This window comes from Peromyscus maniculatus, chromosome 23 (genome assembly GCF_049852395.1).
Source record: "Peromyscus maniculatus bairdii isolate BWxNUB_F1_BW_parent chromosome 23, HU_Pman_BW_mat_3.1, whole genome shotgun sequence".
Classification (NCBI taxonomy): Eukaryota; Metazoa; Chordata; class Mammalia; order Rodentia; family Cricetidae; genus Peromyscus; species Peromyscus maniculatus.
Window position 1 is genome coordinate 15,515,432 of NC_134874.1, and position 20,000 is coordinate 15,535,431.

General features: G+C 49.2%; 1 protein-coding gene across 1 annotated transcript; it reads right to left on the minus strand.

Moving 5' to 3' along the window:
- Positions 1-7,095: 7,095 nt before the first annotated feature.
- Positions 7,096-9,180, minus strand: LOC102905208 (hydroxycarboxylic acid receptor 2). The gene has a single exon (XM_006970707.4). The coding sequence runs from the start codon at positions 9,016-9,018 to the stop codon at positions 7,936-7,938; it is 1,083 nt and encodes a 360-aa protein (XP_006970769.2). The 5' UTR covers positions 9,019-9,180; the 3' UTR covers positions 7,096-7,935.
- Positions 9,181-20,000: the final 10,820 nt, after the last annotated feature.

Consider the following 20,000-nt stretch of genomic DNA (forward strand, 5'->3'; position numbering starts at 1 on the left):
GGACCTTCCTTTCCTGACCCAGGGCCGTGGGACTGCGGACCTTAGGTCAGGCCCCGAGGTTTGCAATGCCCCAGGCCAGCTCCTTTTCCCTGAAGAGACAGGGTGCAGCCAAATGTTACATACAGTTGGGCCCGAAGAGAATCCAGCACCGGTTATGAAATAGTCATGTTCTTTTGGTCATCGAAGACAAGGAAGGGACAGAACTTTCTGTCTGTCTGTCTGTCTATCTGTCTTTGTGTGTATGGGAGTGGTTGTATGTGTGGGTACTGATGTATGAGTGTGTGCTGATGTATGTGTGGGTACTGATGTATGTGTGTGCACTGATGTATGAGTGTGCACTGATGTATGAGTGTGCATGCACATGTGGAAGCCAGAGTTTAAGCTCAGGTGTCTCTCCTCAGGAGCCATCCATCTTGTTTTGTTTTATTTTTAATTTTTCTTACATTTAGTTATGTACTTGTGTGTGTGTGTGCACGTGTGTGCCTGCGTGTGTGTGTGTGTGTGTGTGTGTGTGTGTGTGTGTGTGTATGTGCACATGAGTGGATATGAGTGCCATTGAGCACCCGTACAGGTCACAGGACCTGTTGGTCCTAGGTAGCGGTTGGTTCTCCCCTTCTAGAGCAGGTTCTAGAGACTGAACTTGGGCCTCCCAGCTCAGGGGCCAGCACCTTCACCTGCTGAGCCGTCTCCCCAGGCCCCCTCTTGTTTCCAGAGACAGGGTCTCTTCCTCAGCCTGGAACTGGACGAGTAGGCAAGTCTAGCTGACCAGCAAGGCCCACGGATCTGCCTGTCTTCACCTCCCCAGGGCTGTGCTTACAAGTGGGGGTCACCATACTTAACTTTTTAGGTGAGTTCTGGTAACCAAACTTGCCTGGCAAGCATTTTACCAACCATCCTTCTTTGTTCCAAGTTTATGAAGCAGTACATAACACCACAAAGACCTCATCCTCCCGGAAGGTCCTCTCCGGGCTTGTGACCACGTGTTTAGAAGCTCATGGGTAAATAGTTTGAGCAGGTTCAATGTGCGTTACTCCCAAAGATGGGTGGGTGTGGTTGGTAGGAACAGCTTTGCGGTGTGGCTGACATGGCAGAGTTTTTGCAGAGAATTGAGATGGTGAGGTGGAGAGTTCCCTTTCACCTGACCCAGGAACACCTGGCAGAGAGCATGTCTTTGTACAAACTCGTTTTTTTTTTTGTTTGTTTGTTTGTTTGTTTTTGTTTTTCTCTCGAGACAGGGTTTCCCTGTGTAGCTTTGCGCCTTTCCTGGATCTCGCTCTGTAGACCAGGCTGGCCACAAAGATCTGCCTGCCTCTGCCTCCCGAGTGCTGGGATTAAAGGCGCAAACTCGTTTTAAAATGCCGTGTATGCTGTAGCTGAAACCAAGATGGCTTGGAAACCCTTTGCTCTTCTAAGAATGCTGGGCCAGTGGGTGAAGGCTGGTTGTGTGCTTTAGTATCTAGGGCCTCCCTAGTGTTCTGTCACTACTCAGCCTCTATAGTAGGGACACGGGGGGCGGGGGCGGGGGGGGGGGGGCCGGGCGCCAGGTCTGCCCACCACTGCCAGTGCCCCTTCCAGATTGTAGGTGGTAAGAATCATATAAATATCATATAAACCTCGCCCGGCAGGCCCAGCACCTATCACGGCCCCCAGGACCCCAACTTGGAGTAGCTGAAGCTGTGACTACCTCTGTTGGCTGGGAGGAGGTGTCTCCCCTATAGTCCCTGATGAAAATGTAAAACTCAGGTCTAGGAATGTGGCTCAGGGGTAGACCACTTGCCCTGCACTCCTGAACTGCTAGGATGGAACCTCTGAACTACAATAAATAAGCATACAAGCTAAAATGTGCACACACATGTACACACATGTGCACATACACACATGCACACACATGTACACACATGTGCACATACACACGTATACACATGTGTACATATACACATGCACACACACGTACACACATGTGCACATACACACACATGCACACATGCACACACGCACATGTACACACATGTGTGCGCGTGCACATACACACACACATGTGCACACACACACACACACACACACACACACACACACCTGTGCATGAACAGTGCTACTGTCTTGGTAATAACTTTTTAAAGTAATTTTTGTTTTGTGTGGTGTGAGAGTGTGCATGCGGGTGTGTGGGTGTGATGGAGCCCTTTTGTGCTTAGAGACAGCCTTAGGGAGTCAGTTCTCTCCTTCCACTGTGTTGAAGAAGTCTCTCTCATGGTTCTGACGTGCTTCTTGCTCCAGGCTAACTGGCCCATGAGCTTCCCTGCCTCCCATTTCACTGCAGGAGTTGCTATGACAGATGCACACCACCATAGCCAGCTCTTTTTTTGGTGGGTGGCGGGTGTTGAGACAGGGTTTCTCCATGTAGTTTTGGGTGCCTGTCCTGGATCTCGCTCTGTAGACCAGGCTGGTCTCGAACTCACAGAGATCCGCCTGCCTCTGCCCTTCAAGTGCTGGGATTAAAGGTGTGCGCCACCACCACCCAGCTCATAGCCGGCTCTTTTATGTGGGTTCTAGCAGTTGAGCTCAGGCCGTCAGGCTGGCCCAGCAAGCCGCCTTACATGCTGAACCATCTCACTGGCCCCTTATAATATTTTCTAAACAGTGATTAGGAATCAATGGTTTCTCCTGTGCGAAAATCTGACTTGACTGATATGTGCATTGATAGGTTGAGTCTCATTCATGGCTACGAGTTAGGTGAAGGACCTGGTCCTGGCCCTTTGCTGCCCAAGCCTGGTTTATACTTCTTTAGATAGAGACTCACCATGTGGCCCTAAACACACTGAGGTAGTCCAGGCAGATCTCAAACTCACGATCCTCTTCCTGACCCTTCCAAGTGCTGGAACTACGCATTCCCTGCTCCCACCTCCTGCCTGGTTTAGTATTCTCAGTTTTCTCTCAAGCATCCTTCCTCTCTACTTTTAATGTCTTGGGCAACCTAATCTGAAGTTGCATCAATTTCCTGAGAGCATAGAGAGAAATGTCCGCTTACCTCAGCTAAGACACTGTGGACGGACACCAGAGCAATTCTGACTCTGCTCAAGTCCAGCTCTGTGAAAGAGTGGGTTTCTAGAGATCACTCTCGGGAACAGAGCAGAGTAAAAGGCAGCTGTATCACTGCAAAGTCTGCCTCAGCATGGTACATACAGCTCACAAAAATTCCCTCTGGAGCTCCAAGCCCAATCTGCAGGCAGTTCCACTGAAGAGTCTCCCCTCCACAGCGAGTATTTACTGTTTATATAGAGATCCCCAGAGACGGACGTCTGGAGCTTGCCGTTTTCTTGTGCATTCATTGGGCATCCCCCCCCAACCCCGTAACCCCTCAAGGTCATGTTTCAAGCTGGAGGACACAGTTGCACAGCAGAAAAATGTTGCAGCTTTTTGCAGCATAAGGACCCTTGCATTAAATTATTGTAACAAACACTACTTTCCTAATACTATAAGAAGAAATAAAAGTAATTTCTTCTTAGGAAGTCTGCCTATTTAACATGAACAGCTCCAGACTCAGTCACCAAACAATTTCACCAAAAAAAAAAAAAAAAAAGTCTGAGCTGGGCAGTGGCGGCGCACGCCTTTAATCCCAGGGAGGCAGAGGCAGGTGGATCTCTGTGAGTTCCAGGCCAGCCTGGTCTATAATAGAGAGTTCCAGGACAGCCAAGGTTACACAGAGAAACCGTGTCTCCAAACAACAACAACAACAACAAAACAAAACCCCAACAACAAAATTCTGTTCCAGGGCAGGAGGATGGCTCAGGGAAGGACACTTGCTGCCAAGCCTGACGACCCAAGTTTGATCCCTGGAACCTACATAGAGGAAGGAGAGGAGGAGAGAATCAACTCCTTAGAGCTGTCCTACGACCTATACACGCACACACAATAAAAGCCATAAGCATAAACTTTTGAACTGCTCGTTCCAGTTTGTAGGGGCTTTTTTTTTTTTTTTTTTTTGTGTGTGTGTGTGTGTGTGTGTGTGTGTGTGTATGGGTGAGTCCACACGTTCGGGTGCATGCTGAGGGCAGGGGTTGATGGAGAGCATCCTTCCTCAATAGCCTTCTCATTTTTGACACAAAATCTTTCACTGAACCTGGAGCTCTCAGTGCCGCTCGGCTTGAGGGGTGGGGGCAGTGAACTCCAGTGATCTGTGTGTTTCCGCTGTCTCAGCCTGAGGATTACGGATGAGTGCTGCTGTGCCTAGCTTCTTGTTGGTTTGTTTTTTGTTTTATTTAGTTTGATTTAGATTTGAGTTTTTTTGTTTTGTTTTGTTTTTTTGAGACAGGGTCTCACTAATGTGCCGGATTGGCTGGCCTGGAACTCGCTTATGTAGCCCAGGCTGGCCTCAGACTCCTTGAGAGCCACCTGCCTCTGCCTCCCAAGTGCTGACATTAAAGAGGTGTACCACCACACGTAGCTCTCTCTCTCAGGCATCTTACCAACTGATCCCTGTGTGTGTGTGTGTGTGTGTATTTTGAAACAAGGTCTTCTTGTATATTGATCAACTTGGCCCCGAATTCCCGGGCTCAAGACATCCTCCTATCTCAGCCTCTTGAGTAGACCTCAGGCCTAGTCTAGAGGTACAGCCTTATTCTGATGTGAAGACATCACCGATTGAACCAAAAGATGGGCAAGCCGGAGATGACCTTGCTGCTGGTAAGTGGTACATTTCTGTGACTTTGCCAAACGTTTTTTGCTGTCTGAAGCACCTGGAAGAACTGTTCCCTTAGCTGTATCACCGATAACAGAAGCCAAGTCAAGGGCAGGGGATGAGGTCAGAGGCCCCTGGACAGGTCATCTGTGTGGACAGCTGAGACGTGTCAACAGTGTAACCAGCACAGGTCCAGACCACGTTCAGGAAGTGTTTTGAATATTAAACCGAGCCCCAGTTGAAGGGCCAGGATGTGTTATCATTAGAATACTGGATGCTGTTCAGAGTCCCCTACGCCAAGCGCGGCCCCAGAGCGAGGCAGGGGAGTGTCTAGTGCAATAAATCTGGAAGGGAGGAGAGAGTTCCTGACATCAGAAACAGGCATGGTCTTGAACCCCTGGTTTCTGGTTCTAAATTTAGGGGGTGACCTGTCCATGTTTGGAAGAGGTTGTTGGGCTAAAAGGAAGTCTCTCTTTACAAAGTTCAGAGTAATTGGAATGTGGGGGGGGGGCTAGAACTGCCACACCCCCAAAGTCAAGAAAGCAGTTGCAAGACAGATTTAGAGAGGGCGTAAAAGAAAATACACGCATAAATTTTTGTGACTAGGGTAACTGGCCGGAGTGGGGGGAGGGGCAAGGGGGCGGGAATGGGGGGGGCAGCAAGGCGCAGCTCAGAGGAGCACAGGGCTGCAAGCTGAGCTGAGCTTGATCCCTAGAACCTGAGCTAAGACGGAAGGAGGGAGCTGGCTCCACGAAGTTGTCCTCAGAGGCACAATACACACATCCTATACACAACAACAACAACAACAACAACACATAAAAACTTAACAGTTATTATAACTGCCCTTTCCAGTCAGCAGCTACACGTCCATGCGTTCATACACTGGGTTCCAGGACACCCATGGTGCCAAACCCCAAGGATGCTCAAATCCCTTGTAGAAACAGCCTAATGTTTGCATGGATGGCCTCAGTGGGTAGAGAGTGCTTTTCTAGCATAGATGAAGATCTGATCCCTAGCACCACATAAGCTGGGCGTGGAGGCACATACATGCCTGTAATCTCAGCAAGCAGGACTATTGTTTCTACAGCCAAGCAGCAGAAGGTTTGCTGGCAGCCACAGAGGTTGGAGTGAGGCGACGCTCCTGCCGAGCCGATGCAAGGGGCCAAACCCAGCCGACACCTTGATTTTGGATTTCTGTCCTCCAAAAAACGGACAGAATAAATTTGTATTGTCTTAAGGCACTCAGCTTAGGACGGCCTCCGGGAGACTAATTCATGCTCATCAAACTCACGGTCACTTCGGGACCTTTGCACACACTTACTCACCTCGCCTCCTGAGCCCATATTTTTTTTTTTTCATGGTTTGCTCCCTCTTGCTAATCCTGGCTCAACTCGATGTCACTTCCTCCTGGAGGCCTCCCTAGCCATCCCCACCCCAGTCATCCTCACTGTTCTCATCGTCATGCTTGACTGTTTTTACGACACCACTAAGCTTCGCATTTACATCTTTCCTTCATCGCCGTCTGCCTGTTCCCTGTCTGGAATTTGAGTTCAATGGGAAGAAGACCATCATCTATCCACCTTGCTCCTGGCTGCATTGCCACTACCTAGAACAGTGTCTGGCACCCTTGTTGTTTACCCCGTGAGAACCAGATGAATGAATGTAAGCTATTGACTTCCACCGCTGAAGGACTGGGAGTTTCACCACCGGCTTCCCTGTGACTCACGCTCTGAGTCGGGGAAATCCCTGCTCAGCTCTGAGCTCTGGTCTGCCACCTTCGTAAAGAAGGCGACCCCCCTGCTTTTAAATCCCTACCTGGAGGAGCGGAAGGTAGCAGAGACAGTAACCTGCAAGCACGGGCTTGAACCCGCGACTGTCCATCTGCCCCTTGTTTCCCGCCATCCACCCCGGGCTCAGACATCATCTGCATCCGACTCGGGAGGGAAAAGTGAAGTCTCATCTTGCCAAAGGATCAAGGAGGGACGGAGACTGGAAATGAAATTACAACAGAAACTTGGACCCATCGCAGACTCAAACCAGTACATCTCCTTTCCATCTCCGAACTGGGAACCGAAACCATTCCATAGGAAGCTCTCCCTTCCTCTTCCTGGGGGCGGAGGGGAAAAAAAAATCACACTGTGGTCTGATTCTTTTTTTAATGTGCAGCTATTCATAGCAACACTCACCAAACTGTAAAGGGGGAAACTCCATTTGCAAACTCTTCTTTACAGCCTCCCCAAATGTAACGACCTTATGTTTGCCCCCACCCCACCCATTCAGCTGTCTCAGGACTGAGCTCTGTGCCCTTCCGCGCTTTGCAGCGCACCGGATTTTTCTGCTAGGATATAGTTCATAGCCCACATAGGTCTTAAGTAGTAAACCCATTTCTGTGAACTCTAACCCAGACAAATGCCGCCGCAGACCGTCTCCTGTTGAAATTTATTGAAACGGTAGATGTAAATACAGAAACACAAGCAAATGAACCCAGGAGGAATTCCACCCGCTCCCTTTTGACCACGGACACTTTTAAACCCCTTTGAAAAGGAAAACAAACAGAGAAGGGAAGCAGCTGTCTTCCCCCGAAGCCTTTGAACTGCACGGCTGAATTTCTTGCTGATTGTTCAATTCCCTCCAACACTGTTAGTCCGGTCCCTCCTGGGGCTATCCTAACCCCTTCTTACCACCATTGGGGACTCTGAGAACAATCAAAGCTTTTGAATCTCTGTCCCCTCCTCCATTTCTGCTAAAGTCTGGCTGAACAGTGAACTGGTTCCACAGAACCCAGGTGACCTACTGGCTTGTTCAATGACACCTGGGTAGAGGTCCTCTCCAGCTTCTTGGCTCTCTTTGTCCCCACTGGAGCCCACAGACAGGCTAGGTAGGACCCTAGGGACTGAAGGACCATCCGAGGCTTTGAGCAGACAAGAAGGAAGCCAAGAAGCCATAGGTACGGATGGGTGTGTCTGGGGCTCAAAATTCCACAGGACTCTGTCCTCTTCAGCCCCGCAGGCTTGGGAGACTAAGAAGTTTCCGCCACCTGGAAACTTTACTTTCTGATCCTCGGAGATTTCTATGGCAGCACCTTGCAACCAAGCCGCTCACTCCACCACGGCATTTCTCTAGATCAGATTCTCTGAATCTCGAAGTTGCAATAAAGTGCGAGCCAAGTCTCATGATGTTACTCTGTGCAACGGCCACACCGTCTCTCCGGAGAGCTCAGGCCTGAGTGGCAACCTCCCTTTTTTTTTGGCGTAGTGGCTTTAACGAGATGTTGTGGCCAGATAAGAGGGGCTGCATGGCTCACTGGGGTCAGTCATTAACGCCTCTGGGACACTTCGGACGGTGCTGTGGTCCCCCGTGAGCTCCACGCTTGTACTCCGGTTATTCTCTGTTTCGCCCAATGATTTCTTCCGCAGGCAGCGGTTGATACACGTAGAGAAGAAGTTGGGGAAAGATGGACTGGAGAAATAGTAGACCACCGGGTCCAGCATGCTGTTCATGTAGGTGAAGCTGAGCGTGGTGAAGAATGCCAGGTCCGCCGAGGAGTAGATATCACAGTCCCGCACGTTGTTTTTGTAGAGAAGCCAGAAGATGCGGATCCGCACAGCCACGCTGGGCAGGAAGCAGATGATGAAGACGATAGCCACCACCATGATGAAGTTGATAGCCCTCTTGATCTTGGTGTGTCGGTCCATCTGTCTCTGCCGGAGGCTCCAGATGATCCTGGCCGAGCAGAACAGGATGATGCCTAGGGGCAAGAAGAACTCCAGGAGGAACATGGCATCATGCCACCTGAAGGTGTAACAGATGCTGAAGCTGCTGCACAGATTTGCGTCGCCATTGCGGGTCATCATGTTCGTGTAGAGGAGATGGACGGTCAGGCCAATGGTGATACCCCACAAGAAGCAAGAGATGATGGTCGCCGTCCGGTTGGAGAGCTTGTTCAGGGAGTGGTGGGGATGGACCACCCGGAAGTACCGGTCCACAGCCACCACGGTGAGGAAGATGATGCTGCCTTGCCGGTTCATGGCCAGCATGAAGAGCATCAGACGGCAGGGGATATCTCCAAACCTCCAGTCCCACCTTTTGACATAGTTGTCCATCAGGAAGGGCAAGCAGATGATGAGGAGAAAGTCAGCCACCGCCAAGTTGAACAGGAAAATCCGGCTGGATTTCCAGGACTTGAGATGGAAACAGAAAATCCACAGGGCAAGGCCATTGCCCAGGAGCCCGAACACAAACTCCAGCCCCAACACCGGCGGCAAGACTTTGGCAATGTTTTCATCTCGGAACACACAGCAGTTCTTGCCATTTATCGCCAGAAAGTGGTTCTGTTTGCTCATGAGTGGAGCTGCCCGGTCGGCCCCAGAGCACCTCACCTAGCAAAGGCTCAAGGCGAGTGTGTGTGTCTGTGTGGTGAACGTGTGGTTCAGCCCTCAGCTTTATGTCATGTCAGGGTGTTGAAAGAGATGACTGCATGGTTACCAGGAAACTACGAAATCACTTAAGGAAAAAAAAAAAAAAGCTAGCAAGGCTCTTATGCAACTTGCTGTTTGCATAAACAATAAAAAAAAAATCCCTCAGGCAGACGGGAACCCACAAATTTTTCTAAATGTAAAGGATAAGTTTAGGCAAGCAGACTGTCCATTGCGAATGAGTAAAATCTGGGGGCATTCCTTCTGAAGGCTGCATTCATGCACGCTGGTTAGTTAATTGGCCTTGGAGGTTTCATTCCCTGCCATTTGCTGGGTTTACCTAATTGACAAATTAACAATGGTAGTAATCTTGCACTGTGCCAAATGAACAGCAAGGCTTTCAGAAACCTAAGAATTCACGTGACATTTGGTAATATATTACATTAGTAACACATGCATTAGTAATGTGTAGACAGTTTCTTCTCTCTTTTCTTTCTAGGATTTGCTTTTGTTTTTAATTATATGTAGGCATGTGCGTTGGGGTGGGTACATACATGTAACTGCAGGTGCCCAGAGGCTCCTGGAGACCCTGAAGCTGGAGTTCTAGGCAGTTGCGAGCCCCCTGATGTGGGTGCAGGGAGCTGAACTCTGCAGGGGCAAGGTGCTGTTAACGGCTGACTCAGCCCTTTAGCACCACGCTCTTCTCTCTCTCTCTCTCTCTCTCTCTCTCTCTCTCTCTCTCTCTCTCTCTCTCTCTGAGGGAATCTTGCTATGTCGCCCCAGCTGGCTTTAAACTCCATCTTCCTGCTTCTGCTTCCCAAGTCCTGGGATTGTAGGCATGGAGCACTGTACCTGGCTGTGTGGTATTTGCCAAATTGATTTGGATTTCAAGCCCCAAGAGCATGTGAGCCCTGCCTTGCAGAAAGACAGCATTTCCTTTTCTCCACCCCCCCCTTTTTTTTTAAAGTGTGGTTGTTATCCTATAGAGGATCTCCAATGAGTATTTTGGCATACACACACACACACACATACATGCATGCATGCATAAGGTTTTTAAATTTTTTGTTGCTCTACTTTGAGTTAGAAATTGGACATTTATCCCTTTAGTTGCATACCCAGAACTCACTAGTGGCATTTGATAGACCTTTATAGACTAGACCCAGGGTGACCTAATCTTGGGTTCCTATAGGGTTAGTGATACTTACGGAAACACTGACCATGTAGACGGGAGTTTTGAGGTCAGTGGCGCCCACATTGCAGTTTCCAGTGTGCCAGGCTCCATGCCTTAAAGAGTCATTTGTTTTTGTATGTTCGTGAGTCCTGTGTCAGAATATGATGTACACCACATGTTGCAGTATGTGGTATGGCCAAGGAGGCCATAAGAGGGCGTCATATCCCCAGGGACTAGAGTTATAGACCATTGTGAGTCACCAGGTGGGTGCTGGGAACAGAGCCTGGGTCCTCTGCAAGAGCAGCCAGTGCTTTTAACAGCTGGGCCACCGTCTCTCCAGCCACGCTTTAAATATGTCATCTTGTTTTATCCTCTGTAGCCCAGGGGCCAAAAACTCTTGTTGATTATGACTTCCAAACAAGGCAAGTGAAGTTCAAAGAGGTAACATGCCCAGGATAACCCAGCGGAAGTTGGGTTTGAATCTGGCAGACCTCCAAGCCTCTCCCCTCACCCTTGTGGTATACTAATTTTCATTTATTGGAAAATTGTAATTACATTCATTTATTTGGAAAGAGAGGGGATAAATGCCATGGCACATGTGTAGAGGTCAGAGGAGAACCTAAAATAATCAGCTCCCTCCTGCCCGGGTATTGAACTCAGGCCGTGGAGCTTGGCAGCCAGCACCCTTACTCAATACACCATTTTGCCAAGTGATATTGTATTTTTAAAACGATTTTTTGAAACATTTACTTTTTAAAGAGGTGTGTGTGTGTGTGTGTGTGTGTGTGTGTGTGTGTGTGTGTGTGTGTGTTTCTTTGTATAGGTGTGATAGGTGTGTGCGTGTGAGACAGAAGTTGGTGCCCTCAGAGACCAGAAGCAGGCGTCAGGCTCCCTGAAGCAGCAGTCACAGGTGGATAGGAGGCACCTGATTTGGGTGCTGGCAATTGAATTCAAGTCCTCTGCAGGAGCAAGTGCTCTTAACTGAGCCCTCTCCCCAGCCCCTTAAGCAAGTTTTGAGACAGCATCTCCCTTTGTAGCCCAGGCTGGCCTCGAGTACCAGGCCTGACCACTGCCTCTTCGGTGATTGCCTTGAGCCTTTTTTTTTTTTTTTTTTTTTTGGTTTTTCGAGACAGGGTTTCTCTGTGTAGCTTTGCGCCTTTCCTGGAACTCACTTGGTAGCCCAGGCTGGCCTCAAACTCACAGAGATCCGCCTGGCTCTGCCTCCCGAGTGCTGGGATTAAAGGCGTGTGCCACCACTGCCTTGAGCCTTAGCTGGCATTAACACTTGCCTTTCTGCCTGTGTATGCGGGTGGTGCTTCCTCCCTGGATAAATGTGGACTTATGGATGGCATGTGTTGTGGTTTGAATGTAAAGGGTCCCTCTGCAGACTCCCAGGTTTGAACACTTGGTCCCCAGCTGCTGATGCTGTTTTGGGGAGTCTGGAGACCTTTGGGAATGGCAGCTGGTAGAGACTGATCACTAGGGACAGGACCTGGAAGGTTATATCCACTTTTGGTTATGAGGCCTGCACTCCTCTCCTCCTGGTCTGGCCACCACGTGAGGAGCGAGCTCTGCCCCGCATTCCTGCCGCCCTGTGCCCTGCGTTCCCTGCCGCCCCGCGTCCCCGCCGCCCCGGACTGAGCTGCTCCTGACATCACACTCCTCTATGTCACCAGGGACCTCTCTGCTCTAAGTTGTTACTGTCACATATTTGGTCACAAGGACATGAAAGTAACTCGCACAACATCCATAAAGTAATTTTACAGGGTTTGTGGACTAAGAGTCAGAGAAACTACTAATATTAAATATTAATATTAATTATTAATTATTTCCGGCATCCAGAGTCTGCAAGGGAGACTCCTTCCTAAGTTAGAATTTTATGCATGCATGTCCGCGCAGGCGCGCTTGCCTATGTGTGCGTGTGTGGTGACTGAAGGCTGACTTTGAATGGCTTCTTGAGCTGCTGTCTACTTTATTTTTTTGAGCCAGGGTCTCTTATTAAATCCAGAACTCACTGTCTAGCCCACAAATCCCCCCGAGCCACCTATCTTGACCCCACTGGGGTGACAGGCATGTGCCGCCATGCCTACCTTCACATATGGGTGCTGCAGATCTGAACTCAGATCCTCATGTTCACACAGCAAGGGCGTTACCCACCGGGCCACCTTGCCAGCCCCCCTCCTCCTTCTAAAATAAAATTTTAAACAATAAAGCTGGGCATCCAGTAATAATCCCAGTATTTGGAAGATAGAAGCAGTAAGATCGAGAATTCAAGGCTAGCTTGAGCTACTTGAGACACTGTCTCAAGACAGACAAAGGCAAACAAGGAGAAGAAGAAGAGGAGGAGGAGGCAGAGAGAAGAAGAAGAAGAGGAGGAGGAGGAGGAGGAGGAGGAGGAGGAGGAGGAGGAGAAGAAGAAGAAGAAGAAGAAGAAGAAGAAGAAGAAGAAAAGCCATTATAATGGTTAGCTTTAACTGTCAACTTCACACAACCCAGAATCATTTAGAAAGAGAGTTTCAATAAGGGATTGTCTATACTGGGTTTGCCTGTGAGTGTATCTGTAAGGGATTATCCTAATGAAGTTAACTGATGTAGGAAGACCCAGCCCACCGTGGGCAGCACCATTCCCTGGGCAGGGGGTCCCGAGCTGTGTAAGAGCAGAGAAGCTGAGCTGAGCATTAAGGCAAGCAAGCAAGCAAGGCTGCACGCACTCATCTCTCTCCGCTCTAGAGGGTGGATGCCATGTAACCAGCCGCCTCAACTTCCCAGCTTCACTTCCCCACGAAGGGGACCCTACAGTGACAAACTGAAATAAACCCCTTTTCCCCTTACGCTGCTTTTGGCCAGGGCATTTTCTCACAGCAAACAGAAATGAAACCAGACAGTCATGAATAAATCTTTTTTGGGGGGTGTGGGGTTTCTTTTTTAGAGACAAGGTTTCTCTATGTAGCCCTGGCTGTCCTGGAACCCAATCTGTAAACCAGCTGGCCTGGAACTCAGAGGTCAACCTGCCTCTGCTGGGTTTAAAGGCGCGCACCACCACCCCCCTCCCAGTATATCACAGATAAGAGGAAGGTAAAAAATAAATAGCTGAGTTAGGGGAAGGAGAAAAGCTGGTAGCTGATTCTGGCTCCTTAGTGAGCTGTGAAGCCCCCTCACTTCCCCCCTCAGCTTCATCTTGTGGAAACTGAGGAACTAAGGGACGCCTCCCCTCCCCCGACTCCCCACCCCCCAGCCTCCCTACAATGCTCACATTCAAAGCTTCTAAACAGGAAACTGGGAGCTACTCAGAGGGAATGTAAATTGAGGCCTCTGGGTGCCAGGGCCTGGTACGGAATTTCCAGTCTTCCCACCTCTGGAGGGCACGCCCTGTCTTGTGCTGGGCTTTCTTTTCTGTATTTTTTTTTTTTTTCCTTACCGGTGCATGAGCTGTACAGAAACTTGTTAGAACGAATCATTACAGAGTCAGGCCGTGATCCTCCAGTCTGGTGGAAAGGAAATGACCCTCACAAGTATGACTCTCAAAACCAACATGAGCCCCGACACTGGGTGGGACACCTTGGCTGTGTGCCATGGCACTCAGAAGTTTTTATTAATTAAATAATTATTATTATTATTATTATTTTTTTTGAGACAAGGTTTCTCTGTGTAGCCCTAACTGTCCTGGAACTCACCCTGTAAACCAGGCTGTCCTGGAACTCACAGAGATCCGCCTGCCTCTGCCTCCTGAGCGCTGGGATTAAAGGCATGCGCCACCACGCCCGGCTGAAATAATTAATTTTTCCAATGTGGAGGGTCTCAATATGTTTCCTGGCTAACCTTGAGCTCCCGGGTCAAGGGACTCTCCTTCCTCAGCCCTCTGGGTAACTGGAGCTATACATGTTTGCTGCTGCACCCAGCAAACAGTTTTTAGTAGTTCACAGCGTAGTGGTATCTGCCTGTGAGCCCAGAACTCAGGAAGAAATCAGAGGCAGGAGGATCACTACAAGTTCATGGCCAGCCTGGTCTACTTGGTGAATTGCAGGCCAGCCAGGAGGACTACATAGACCCTGTCCCAAAAACAAACAACAGTGTGGGGGGGTGAGAGTCGGTGGCAGCAAATCCCAGCACTGGGGAGGCAGAGCCAGGCGGATCTCTGTGGGTTCGAGGCCAGCCTGGTCTACAGAGCCAGTTCCAAGACAGCCAGGTTGTTATATAGAGAAACGTTGTCTCAGAAAACAAAAACAAACAAAACCAAAAAACAACAACAGCAAAAATTAACTAATTAAAAATAAATAAATAAAGCCAAGAGGTGCTATCACATGCTTTAAATCCCAGCATTGGGAAGACAGAGGCAGGCAGATCTCTTTGAGTGTGAGGCCGACCTTGTCTACATGTTGAGTTCTGGGTCAGTTATGGCTATATATGGAGACCTTGTCTCAGAAGCAAACAGAACAAAATAATTGAGCAAATGAACCTAATCGGGCCAGGGCTATGGTTCAGTGACAGACGGAGCTTGGTCCCCAACACTACAGAAGTAAACTCAGAATACCAGCTGTCCCTTGTCAACCCTCTCTGTGCATCAGGCTTTGAACTGGGATTTCTGAAGGAGACCCCCTCCTGAACAGTGGGAGCTTCCTCCTGGACTGGACCCCAGATTAGGCACAAACCACACCCAAACACCTGTTTTCACAGAGAGCTCCTTTATTAATCTGGGGAAGAAAAGTTAAACGTGGCAGCTTTCTGACTCAGACAGAAAAACAGCAGCCAATGACCTTGCAGGTGGGATTTTAAGAAGAGGAAAAGGGAGGTCTGTGTTAGAGTGGGCTCGGATGCGGTGGTGGAGGGGATGGGGGATGGGGGGGGCAGAGGACAAGGGAGAGGAGGAAGGGGTATTTGTCCCCGAGAGACAAAGGACTGCCTCTGGATAGAGAGGAGACAGACATGGGACATGAGCCTATGGTGGTTTATAAAAGTAAAGGGGGAACCCCATGTTAGGGTGAGGTGTTTAATTTTAAGTGGGCATGTTAACTAGGTGAGCCAAAGGGGGCTTTTTTTCCCCTCCTGGAGCTGAGGACCCAACCCAGGGCCTTGCGCTTGCTAGGCAAGGCTCTACCACTGAGCGAAATGCCCAACTCCAAAGGGGGCTTTTGACAGCTGGACCTTGGTCGTCAACCTCAGAAGGAGGAAGTAGCCCAATAAGGGAATAGCCCTTGGTGGCTAGCTTTAAGAATGTAATCTGATGATTTCCAGTAAGGCAGAGGGAATGGGGAGAAGGGCAAGGCCTGCCCGAGCCACACGTCCCATCAATTTCCATGTGTGGCCTCAGTTTATCTTCGCATAAGCCGAGTGAAGTGTTGTTATTATCCCTGTCTCAAGACTGGAAAAGCAGGGCTCAGAGCAGTGGTTCCCGGTCTTCCTAATGCTGCGACCCTTGAATACAGTCCCTCATGTCGTGGTGACCCCCAATCATAAAGTCATTGTTATTGCTACTTCACAGCTGTAACTGTGCTCCTGTTAGGAATCACCATGTAAATATCTGATGTGCAGGATATCTGACACGTGACCCCAGTGAAAGGGTCGTCTGACCCGCCCCCCCCCCAAGGGGTCACAACCTGCTGGTTGAGAACCACTGGCTTAGAGACTTTAAGTAGGTAACTGTCTCAGTCTGCTCCTAACCTGGGTTTCTGTTCTAGGTATCTATTAACGAGTCCCCACCAAACCCAGTAGCTGAAATTACCACTGTCATGCTCCTTCACGGGTCTCTGGGTTGACTGCACTCAGCTGGACTGGTCTCCTTGGGGGCTCCTCAGTTGGTGCCTAGGCTACAGTTAGATACCTGAGGTACGACTTAAATTTTCTTCTTGCTGGGCCAAAATACACGACATAAAGCAACCAAAAGGTTTGGTTTGGTTTTGGCTCACAGTTTGAGGGGATACATACAGCCCAGTATAGTGGGCATGGGCGGCCGCTGTGAGTGTGAGGCAGGAAGTCACCGCATGTCTGCAGTCGGGAGGGAAGTAGCGGGAGATGGATTTGAGGTTGTTTTCTCCTTGTTATCAGCATGAGACTGCAGCCTACAGAATGGAGCTGCCCACACTCAGGCTGGGTCTTCCCCTCCTCAGTTCACCCTCTCTGAGAACATTTCCCCCAGAAGTGTGGTCCCTGTAGATGACTGTAAGTGCAGTCAGGTTGACAATGAATCCTGACAGATGGCCACGGATGACCCTGAGCGAGATGCATGGGTCCATCACCCTCTTCCTATGGGTGTGTGCTCAGTGTGGCTTCTTCATGGGGACCCTGTCATGTGTTTTCTCTCCATGGCATTGGCTGGCCTGCATGTGGGCTTCTCTGGGTTTCCAGAAGTCCACAGGCAGACCTTCTTAATGCTAGGCTTGGGAATCTCAGACCACCACTCTTACCTACCAACCACATCACAGCGAGGTTTCATGTTCCACGGAGACAGGAGACACTCATGGGATCAAGCGGCGGGAAGCGCAGATTCACGGGGGACATTTTGGAAGATCTCCCGCGGCAGACTGTAAATGACGTTGAAGGCACCTGTGGCTAGTAGGGGACCCGACAGCCCTGGGGCTCTAATAAAGGAAACTTTTAACAGAAGTGGGGAAGTGAAGGGGCAGACAGGGCGTTAGTTATACTGACCAGGGTGTGTATATAAACATAGCTATGGTATGAAGCAATGTACATGCATATACATATATGTGTATAATGAACGCAGTGAGGCAGGGGAGTGAGAGAAAAAAGGATTTTTCCTTTCTGTTTTCATTTTCTGAGACAGGATCTTGGTGGAATTTCAGACGTGCACTTCCATTTCCAGTTTATGTGTGGCTGGGGATCTAATCCAGAATTTGGTGCTTAGTTCTGCTCTCCAGCAGCGGGGTCGTAAGCGTGTGCCACTGTGCCTGATGCCATCTTGTGATTGTTCAACGCTGTTTAAAAGGGGGGCCCAGGCCGGCCAGTGGTAGCGAACAGCTTTGATCCCAGCACTCGGGAGGCAGAGCCAGGCAGATCTCTGTGAGTTCGAGGCCAGCCTGGTCTACAAAGGGAGTTCCAGGACAGGCACCGAAACTGCACAGAGAAACCCTGTCTCAAAAAATTAAAATAAAATAAATAAATAAAATTTAAAAAGTGGGGGTAAGGGCCTGACAATTTCCATTTTGCATTATGCCCTGCAGACTGTCCAGTCTGCTCTGCAACCATGGATGCATTGTGAGACTGGGGTCTTGCATCATTCTGGAACCGGAGCTGGAGCTGAAGGCCCAGAAAGCCAGCAAGGCCAGACCTTGCAACACACTCTGGTTCTCTTACAAAAGCTTCAACAACTGGTTTAACTCCTCACGTGCCAGAGATCTAATCCCTGCAAACAGTATGCACGCATGACTTCAAACCTCATCATAACCATTTTTCCTTTCTAATTTATTTGTTTTTATTGTTGTTTTTTTTTTTTTTTTTTTTTCCCGAGACAGGGTTTTCTGTGTAGTTTTGGTGCCTGTCCTGGATCTCACTCTGTAGACCAGGCTGGCCTTGAACTCACAGATCTGCCTGGCTCTGCCTCCCCAGTGCTGGGATTAAAGGCGTGCACCACCACCATCGCCGCCGCCGCCGCCGCCGCCGCCGCCGCCGCCGCCTGGCTCTTCAATTTGTTTGTGTGTTGTGTATTGGTGTTTTGCGTTCATTTAAGAGTACCATATTCAGCCGGGCAGTGGTGGTGCACGCCTTTAATCCCAGCACTCGGGAGGCAGAGGCAGGCGGATCTCTGTGAGTTCAAGGCCAGCCTGGTCTCCAAAGCGAGTTCCAGGAAAGGCGCAAAGCTACACAGAGAAACCCTGTCTTAAAAAAAAAAAAAAAAAGAGTACCATATTCATGTAGTCCTTGTGGAGGAAGGGGAAGGAGGTTGGATCCCCCAGAACTAGAGTTATAGGCTGTTGAGAGCCATCATGTGGGTGCTGGGAACTGAACCTAGATCCTCTGCAAATGGAGCCAGTGTTTTTAACCACAGAACTGTCTCTCAGCCCCAGCAAACACGTTTAATCCTCGCACTCAAGAGGCAAAGGCAAGTGATCTCTGTGAGTTCAAGACCAGCCTGGTCTATATAAGGAGTTCCAGCCCAGCCAGTCTACATAGTGACACCCTGTCTCAAAAATAGAATAAAATAGGTTAGGAACATCTATTCTGATAGTCCAGAACTCACATTTTTCTGTTGTCATCATCAATTAAGGACAATTGTCATTTCCTCCATATTATCCTTATAGGCTATTGACTTTCCCGGGAGAGGGAAATCATTTCCTCTAAACACATTGTTTTTTTATTCCAGACAGCAACCCACACCATCACCCGCCCCCACCCTCACCCCCACCCCCAATTCTCACCAGTTCTAAAGAATGCTTTCTGGTAAGACACACTTTTGTCACAGTCCGCCAGCTTGAAAAGGGAAGTGTATGTAAAGTATGTCAAGGCTAGGCTTGAGGTCTTGTTTGATTTTCCTGGCTTCTGGTTTGCTCTGGCTGTTTTGTGGTGAGAACCTCTGTCCACAGGCCTGCCACGGGCTTCTGAGTATAGGGCCCTCAGTTCCTTCTCTTGGAGGCCAGCATCAGAGAAGGTTTCCGAGCAAGAGTCACACTTAAGAGACAGACACACTTTCTTTCAAAATCCGTTTTTATTAGGGTCAAGCAACAAAAGAGTGAAAAATTATGCCCCAGGGTAGAGTTAAACGCAGGATTTTTCACAGATTTCTAGTGTTTTTTTTTTTTTTTTTTTTTTTTTCGTGTAGGATGAGCGTGTACTCCACTGTGAGTGTATGTGGAGAGCAGATCAACACCTGGTGTCATTCCTCAGGAGTGACTTTTCAAAAAAATGGTTTGTTTGTTTGTTTATTTTTTTATTTTTTTTTTTTAAGATTTATTTATTATGTATACAGCATGTATGACTGCAGGCCAGAAGAGGGCACCAGATCTCATTACAGATGGTTGTGAGCCACCATGTGGTTGCTGGGAATTGAACTCAGGACCTCTGGAAGAGCAGTCAGTGCTCTTAACCACTGAGCCATCTCTCCAGCCCCTGTTTATTTATTTTTTTTGGTTTTTCGAGACAGGGTTTCTCTGCGTAGCTTTGCGCCTTTCCTGGAACTCACTCTGTAGCCCAGGCTGGCCTTGAACTCACAGAGATCCGACTGCCTCTGCCTCCCGAGTGCTGGGATTAAAGGCATGCGCCACCATCGCCCGGCCTGTTTATTTATTTATTTACTTACTTACTTATAGTGTGTGTGTGTGAACACATAAGTGCAGGACAGAGACACACTTGTAGGAGTCAGTTCTCCCCTTCCCCGGCATAGGTCCCTGGGTGGATCAAGCTCAGGGCGTCAGCCTTGGTGGCCAGCCTTTACCCACTGAGCCGTCCTGTCAGCCCCTGCCTTGTTTACTTTGGTTGTTGTTTTGTTTTTAAGACAGAGACCTAGGGCTCACCCATTCAGCTAGTCTGGCCAGTGAGCCCCTCCCCTCCCGTCTCCGCCTCCCCAGCTCTGGGATTACCAACTTGTGCTGATATATGAGCTCTACAGACTAAGCTCAGGTCTTGTGACGGGCTGGTAGCCTCTTTACTTATGGAAGTAGCTCCCTAGCCACTTTCCACAGATTTCTATCATATGGCAGAGGCCGGATGATCTCAAGATCAAGACCAGCAAGTTAGCCAGGTGATGGTGGTGGCACACACCTTTAATCCCAGCACTTAGGAGGCAGAGGCA